Source organism: Mustela nigripes, chromosome 1, assembly GCF_022355385.1.
Source record: "Mustela nigripes isolate SB6536 chromosome 1, MUSNIG.SB6536, whole genome shotgun sequence".
Classification (NCBI taxonomy): domain Eukaryota; kingdom Metazoa; phylum Chordata; class Mammalia; order Carnivora; family Mustelidae; genus Mustela; species Mustela nigripes.
Genome location: NC_081557.1, coordinates 33,594,055 through 33,602,470, shown reverse-complemented (window position 1 = coordinate 33,602,470; position 8,416 = coordinate 33,594,055). Strand labels below are relative to the sequence as shown.

At 39.9% G+C, this 8,416-nt stretch overlaps 1 protein-coding gene across 5 annotated transcripts in view; it reads right to left on the bottom strand.

The window, feature by feature from the left end:
- Positions 1-8,416, bottom strand: part of HPS5 (HPS5 biogenesis of lysosomal organelles complex 2 subunit 2) — a 48,313-nt gene that overhangs the window by 3,816 nt on the left and 36,081 nt on the right. For all 5 annotated transcript variants that reach the window (XM_059407492.1, XM_059407477.1, XM_059407485.1 and 2 more), the window contains exons 17-21: positions 7,318-7,438; positions 6,968-7,123; positions 6,091-6,210; positions 4,524-4,637; positions 3,071-3,177 (exon numbers count right to left, since the gene is read on the bottom strand). In XM_059407492.1, coding sequence (XP_059263475.1) covers positions 3,071-3,177; positions 4,524-4,637; positions 6,091-6,210; positions 6,968-7,123; positions 7,318-7,438 — 618 coding nt within the window. The remainder of the gene's footprint in view (positions 1-3,070; positions 3,178-4,523; positions 4,638-6,090; positions 6,211-6,967; positions 7,124-7,317; positions 7,439-8,416) is intronic.

Below are 8,416 nucleotides of genomic sequence, written 5' to 3'. Positions count from 1 at the left end.
AAAAAAAAAAAAAAGAAAGAAAGAAAGAAAAAAGAAAAAAGATCAGGAAACCATTAGAGAGAATGACAGATTTGGGGAAGGATCTGAGAAGGGCTCCACGAGGATGGGACAGGTAAGCAGACAGCTGAAAGACCTGGCAAGCTTAGAGAGCACATGCTTGCAGCTCACATATGGACAGCTTGAGGTCACAGGGCGTCAGGACTGGAAGATGAAGGAGCCTGCTTTTCTGACAAAGAAACATGCAAGGCAACTTGTCACAGGACAGAACTTGAATTCAAGGAACTCAAAGAAAGGTCTACAGTGCACAAAGGCCTGAATTTTATTCTTCTACATAAGGGGCTTCAAGGAGAGCCACATCATCCAATTTTTGTAAAAGAACGCTTCTAGGGGCACCTGGGTGGCTCAGTGGACTGGGGCCTCTGCCTTCAGCTCGGGTCATGATCCCAGGGTGCTGGGATGAAGCCCTGCATCAGGCTCTCTGCTTATCAGGGAGCCGGCTTCCTCCTCTTTCTCTTTCTCTGCCTGCCTCTCTGCCTACTTGTGATCTCTGTCAAATAAATAAATAAAATCTTAAAAAAAAAAAAATGCTTCTGGCTGCTATAGGGAAAATGGATTAAATGTGGGAGAGAACAGAAACCAGATGACTAACTCTGAGGTTACCGCAGCCATCTGGGCAAGTAGCTAGGACCAGAGAGCTGGTGGTAGAGCCAAAGGAGGTACACAGACAGGAGACCTACATCTGGCAGTAAAACCAACATGCCTTGAAGCGTGATTAATATGAGTTACAGGGAAACAGAATTGTCAAGAAAAGACCCCCATTTATTACACCAAGGGTAAGAACAGCTGCTATTATTACTTTAACAAAATATTCAGAGTCCTTTTATCTGGGCAGAAAGGATTTTTTTTTTTTTTTTAGCTTTTGTTTTGATATAGTTCCAGTAGTTTATTTATTTTTTATTTTTTTAAGATTTTATTTATTTATTTGACAGAGAGAGATCACAAGTAGGCAAGAGGCAGACAGAGAGAGAGGAAGGGAAGCAGGCTCCCTGCTGAGCAGAGAACCCGATGCGGGGCTCGATCCTAGGACCCCGGGATCATGACCTGAGCCAAAGGCAGAGGCTTTAACCCACTGAGCCACCCAGGCGCCCCTGGGCAGAAAGGACTTTAAGTGATATTTATCTTCTTTATGCTTCCTGAATTTTCAGGTTTTTTTTTTTAATATTTTATTTATTTGACAGACAGAGATCACAAGTAGACAGAGAGGCAGGCAGAGAGAGAGGAGGAAGCAGTCTCCCTGCTGACAGAGAGCCCAATGTAGGGCTTGATCCCAAAACCCTGGGATCATGACCCGAGCTAAAGGCAGAGGCTTTAACCCACTGAGCCACCCAGGTGCCCCTGAATTTTCAGTTTTTATGTATAATAAACATCCTGATAGAACTTGAAAAATATAAACCACGCCTATCATAACTGTTTTGGTTATTTTTCAGGAGTGTATCCATGTCTACAGCTCTAGTCCTGCACCCGGCCCTCCTCTTCATTTCTGAAACAGAGATGATCTCAGTAATTGTTGTGACAGTTGGGACAACTGAAGCTAACACTTGCCAGTCACTGGCTTCTCTGCCCGGTTGGAACTTTCCCTCTCCCACACCAACAGGGCTAAACCAGGATGTAGGTCACACTGCTGAATGAAGGACTCTGATGTCACACAGTTGGCGTCTTTGAACGGAGGCAAATAAAGCAACACTACAGAACACCCACGACAGACTCTCAAGCCTCAGATACCAGCGTCTAAGCCTGGCCTTCAGATTGCCATTGTATCTAGGCTGGATTGATGAAAATTTAAAACAATTTTTTAAATTGGGCGCCTGGGTCGCTCAGTGGGTTAAGCCGCTGCCTTCGGCTCAGGTCATGATCTCAGGGTCCTGGGAACGAGTCCCGCATCGGGTTCTCTGCTCAGCAGGGAGCCTGCTTCCCTTCCTCTCTCTCTGTCTGCCTCTTGCCTACTTGTGATCTCTCTCTGTCAAATAAATAAATAAAATCTTAAAAAAAAATTTTTTTTTAATTATCTAAATACCTACGAAGGCTTAAGAAAAGCTGACTGACACTCTACTTTAAGTTCATTCTGATGATCTAACATTTGACTGTGGAAAGGCAATACGGTTCTGAGAAAAGAATCTGAACACAAACTTTAGAGATAATCAGACCTGGGTCTGAACACCTGCTCCACCAGTGGTATGGCTCTGGGGAAACTAACTGTCCTTCCTCTAGGTCTCAGTTATAACTTCTGTAAAACAGAAATAACAGGAACTATTCCAACAGCTTGTTATCTCACTTAACCAGCAATGAAAAAAGACCTAGTATAGTGCCTAACACAAAGCAGACACTCATTAATAAAAAAGATGCCTATAGTTTATTCCTAATTATGATTTTGTGATACACTAAGTGATATAGATAAAAACAAACAAAATAAATGAAAAAGAACAAATGGGATGCTTTGGTGGCTCAGTCAGTTAAGTGTTTGTCTTTGGCTTGAGTCATGGTCCTAGGGTCCTGGGATTGAGTCCTGTGAGCAGGGAGCCCGCTTCTCCCTCTACTTCTGTCCCTCCCCTCACTCCTGCTCACTCTTGCTCACTTTCTCTCTCTCAAATAAATAAAATCTTTGGAAAAAAAGAAAACCAACCAAAAACACCCCACAAAAAAATCAAAACAAAAACAAACATCCACAAATTTGATGGCTAGCTAGAATTACAGAATTGCATATGGGATCATCAAAATGTTCACTGAATTTCTTTTTTTTTTTTTTAAAGATTTTATTTATTAATTTGACAGAGAGAAATTACAAGTAGATGGGAGAGGCAGGCAGAGAGAGAGAGATAGGGAAGCAAGCTCCCTGCTGAGCAGAGAGCGTGACGCAGGACTCGATCCCAGGACCCTGAGATCATGACCTGAGCCCAAGGCAGCGGCTCAACCCACTGAGCCACCCAGGCGCCCCTACCGAATTTCTTATTGAAAAGTCTGCAGTGACTTCTAAAATACTACAACTAAGAGTAACCAGTTGGGATTTACATACCATTGTTCCCTTCCATCAGGCTCATATCATTCAGGCACACAATGTTGGTGAAGGCCTCTCTTCTTCTCTCCAGCTCCAAACAAAGAGAAAGATATCCAGGCCAGAAACTTAAAAGAGAACAAAGTTGAAGAAAGGAATCAAAACAGTGAATTTATCTGGAGTTATGCTATCCAATATAGCAGATGCTAGCCACATGTGGCTGTTTAAATTTAAATCAAATAAAAAGTCAGTTCTTCAGCTGACCAATCCATATTTCAAGTTTTCAATAGCCACAGTGGCTAGTAGCTACCATATTGCACAACACAGTAGAATAATTCCATTATTACAGACAGCTCTATTAGCCCTGATCTGGAGTATTTAAGAAAGAAAGAAAAAAAGAATAAAAGCTAGAGATAAATACTGACATTTCAGGCCCAGCACCAATTATGAAATGTGTAACCTTATATACTTCATAAACCTTCAGATTTCTTCCCCAAATATGCAAACTATGGAAGTTTTCCTTGACCCCTCCTTCATTTGCTATCCCGTTGTGTCTACGTCCCACTGCATTTTCCTTCAGAATGTGCTCCTTCTGCTGCCCTACTTACTAATCACCGATTCAGTCGTACCTGAATTACTGCAACAGCTTCCTAGCTGGCCCTCCTGTCTCCAGCCCTTCTCATGTATGACACCAGAAATGATCTCCAGAAAGCTCCATTTTTGTACCCCAAAGTCTAAAAGGTCTCTACTGATAACTAAATTCTTCTGACGAACTATCAAGATCCTATATCATCTCATCACCCACCACACCTGGCTAGTCTCATCCTTATTACAATAGAACAAATATATATCAAGTACCTACCACTGTCTGAATTAAGGCATTATGAGAAAAAAGAAAGACACAGGTCCCTATCTCCAAAAGATTATAATCCAGGTGGAGCCGTAAGATAACACTGCCAGGCAATAAAGAACTGATATGTGGTGCAGACAAAAAGCGATGTCAGTTTCTCATGCCCCTGCCCTCCTCGTCTTGGGCTCCTTTATCAATAAAAATCTTGTCCAGTCTTCAGGGCTTTTACCTCCAAAGTCTCACCTCCTCCTTAAGTTCTTCAGCAGCACTACTACTGAGCACATTCTGATCTCTGGCTTCTCGAGAACCCTGCACCAATTATAAGTCTTATCACACAGTCTGGTGCTTAATTAAATACCATCTAAGTGCCTGAGAACTGGGGCTAGCTAAGGATCAGGGGGAAAGAGAAATTCACAAGGGCCAGTGTCTTATACACAAAGAAAAAATACACACAAAATTTAAAAGGAAAAAGATGTTTACTAGCACTTAAAACAAAAGATACTTTTCCATAGTAAAGAGAATTCCCAAATGATAAAGCACACCAACTCAAGCCCTTCACTGTAAAGCTATTAACTGAGATGACTCCAATCTTTAACTTCAGCTTCTAAAAAAATTCTCACTTACCCATGAGACTTACAGATGTCAGTCATTTTCTCTTTGGTTGTAAAATCTGCAGGTAGTTTAATGAGATGTAGCATCAGCTGACTGTAGCCCCACGAAGACAAGTGTGAATGAGGCCTGTGAAGTGAAAAGCTCTCAGTAAATGGAATAAGAAATACATTCTACAAAATGTTTATTCATTATCTAATAGATAAGAACAGAGTTTAATTTTACTTGTTCCATTACTATTGTATTTTTCAAACATTTCTACTTGGCTTTTGAAAAATTAAAAATAGGGGCGCCTGAGTGGCTCAGTGGATTAAAGCCTCTGCCTTCAGCTCGGGTCATGATCCCAGAGTCCTGGGATTGAGCTCCATATTGGGTTCTCTGCTCAGCAGTGAGTCTGCTTCCTCCTCTCTCTCTGCCTGCCTCTCTGCCTACTTGTGATCTCTGTCAAATAAATAAATAAAATCTTGAAAAAAAAATTAAAAATAGCTATTCTTTTCTGTACAAATACCTATTTATTTTTTCCTAAGTTTTATTCTTTTTTAAAAATTTTTACATTTATATTGGTCACTGACAGGTTTTATTTCCTAATTATTCTGTAACTACATTCATCTAATTATATATAAATCTCATTATACTTTTTCTCTCACTGTATTCCACTCATCTGAATTTTGGGTAACAATTCCTCTTTAGTTTCTCGCAATAAACCCTGGATAGGATCAGCTATGTAAAAAAACTATAGGCAGCTAATTATATTTATATGACGTGGAAGGCACTAAACACTTTTATAGGACAAAGGCCTTATCACTAGTCTACTGTGGTACTTAAAATTTTGCTGTGGTTCTGCAAACATTTGGTGCTTGTTTGCTTGGTTAGATGTCTTTAAAGTTTTGGGCATAGTCTGCTGGTCGACTGAGGTTACTAATCATAATATTCAAATATGTAATTTTAATTTATGCCAATTCTGTTTCTCCAGTAAAATCAATTACCTATTTTTAAAAATTAGACATTTTTATTATTCAAAAGCAAACGAAAGAAGCCCACAACTCATCACTCACAGACAGCCATTGTATGTCATTCTAGACCTTTTGTCTAGGCATATAAGATAGGCACTTAGAGGGCTTTTAAAAAGCTTCTGCTAGAGGAAAACAAAAGGAACATTTCTAATACATTACATGTACCAATGCATATTTTTTTATGAATAGTTATTTTTTTTTAGTCCCAAATCAAGCTATGTCTAGAAATTTCCAGTATGAAAACATGCAATTTTCTTCCCCTCTAATACTGACTGAATTGTCAAAGACTCTTAATACAGATCCATGAAAGAGCTTCAGATGGTCAGTTTAACCTGAAATCATGTGGAAAATTATGCAGAGATGTGCATTTTTCTGAAAGGAATCATCAGATCCTTATAAGATCTGTAACTCAAAAAATGTTCAGAACCACTAAGAAATATAATCTCATTACTATCATGACTTGAGTCAGTCTCTTCCATAGCTCTCTCTGACAAAAGCCCAGAATGCTGTATGTGACTAGTTGTTGCATTCCAGAAGAAAATCAGAGCTTAGAAAGAGAACTTCTGTACCTAGGGTTTCCTTCATCGTCCATCATGCTTGTGCTTGGGGGAGCATCATGGGACATGGCCAAAAGCAGCCAATCCAATCTCAAAGACTCTGGTTGTAGAAGGGACTCAAGGAAGGATGGCCTAAAAGAAAGTTGGGGACAAAATCACCAATCTTCACACTGAGAAAGGAGACATAAAATGTGGGAATGTGAAGAAAATGTTATTAGGGGATTAAAAATAGTAGATGAAAATGCTCTGCTACAAAATGTCTAGAAATGCAGGTGAAAATCTGACAGCCTTTTCAATGAACAGGTGGGTTCAAGATAATAAAGAAAATGTCCAAGGGCCAAAAAAAAGGGGGGGGGGGGGAGAGAGAAATAAGGCTAGTATGGCACATGTAAATTAATCAGAGGATAAAAGGGGGTGATGGGGGGGCTGTTGCTAGTTTCAACAACCAAGTGCCATGTAGAAATAGGAAATGAGACCTCGATCTAAAAAAGGAATAAAGAACTGGAACTGAGATCCACAAAAAGATGAGATCCCACAAAAGCTGGGATATTATCAGTAAAGAGGTGGCAACAAATCCACTCACCAGCAGTGACAACAAAGAAGCCCTAGCAGAGGACCAGAAGCAGGGCTTTAATTTTATACTGAGAATAAAATCACCTTATTGGTCACTTGAGAATCCCTGAGCAGGGAGGAAGAGAGGCGTAGTCTGCACACATTTATGGTGTGTGCGGTGGACTGTGACAGAAAGGTAATAACTATAATCACCCTCTTTCATGGTAGGGGCCTCAGCTCTGTGGCAGTTGGCAGTAAAAACATTACAATGTCTTCTACAAGGGAAACAATATCCCGTCACGCAAAGGGGAACCTGCAAATGTTCTCGCCTTCTCACCGTTGATCTTCAGGCCTTGATTTCACCAGACCGTCTAAGTAGGCCAAAAACTGACCAGGATGATGATGACAAAGTTGCATGACATCCGAAGGCAAAATAGATGGGTAAAATCTGATTAAGGACCGAAGGGCAGATTCTCCAAACCTCTCATACAATCTGCATTTAAAAACAAACAAGTAAGTCTCCAACTTCAACTGGATGATATAACTTGGTTACATCATCTAAGCACTTATGAGAAATAAAGATAACAAGAAACTGCCCACCAGGCGACTGGGTAAAACTTTAGAGATTAAGACACAAACAAAAAAATATGTGCTTTATTCATATAAACAAGATACACAACAACTTACCGGGTAGCATGAGCAATCAACAAAGGACTGTCAAAGGGGACTGAGTCATTCAATAACTTTATTCTTGTTGGTAGGTCTCCTTCTTCCATCTGTATGTATGTAGGATTGGAACTTGCCATTTCTGAAAGATAAAGCACACCCTTTTCCTTTCATCTCATAGCTGTTGACTATTCAGTTTAACACAATAAACACACTCATTCAACAATCATTAGTCATGGACCTACGGGGTGCATGGCACAATGTTTAAGCACTGAAGGACTGACAAAAAAGAATAAGACACAAGGCCTACTTTTAAAGACCTTGAGATCAGGGGCACCTGATTGGCTCAGTGGGTTAAGCCTCTGCCTTTGGCTTGGTCATAATCTCAGGGTCCTGGAATCGAGCCCACATCGAGCCCCGCATCAGGCTCTCTGCTCAGCAGGGAGCCTGCTTCCTCCTCTCTCTCTGCCTGCCTCTCTTGCCTACTTGTGATCTCTGTCAAATAAGTAAATAAAATCTTAAAAAAAAATAAAGACCTTAAAATCAAATTGGGAGGCAAAGCACATTGCAATTTTTAAATAAGAACATATAACCAATATATAAGCCACTATCACCCTCAAATAAGGATAACATATATTAGTATATATATGTTATATACTAAATCAACAGTGTGTGTGTGTCTAACATATATATGTTATATATCTACCATCGAGGCCAAATTTCTCATTTTTCCTAGAACCAGTGCCCGTACTCGAACTTTTTAGACAAAATAAATTAACTTAAAATTTCACCTATTTTTAATAACCATCCATTATAGCCAGGTCATTTAAAAAAAAGCGTGAGTTATGACCTAGCTAAACTCCTTGTAGTTTAAAAATACACACACACGAATCTAAGGTGAGGGCTTTTAAAAAAAGATTTTAAAAGGATTTTAAATTTGGGTGTAATCTCTACACCCAATGTGCGGCTCGAACTTAGAATCCAGAGATCAAGAGTTTCAAGTTTCATGTTCCACTGACTGAGCCAGCTAGGAGCCTCTAAAATGAGTTTTTCTTTCTTTCTTTTTTTTTTTTTTAAGATTTTATTTATTTGTCAGAGAGAGAGAGGGAGAGAGAGGGAG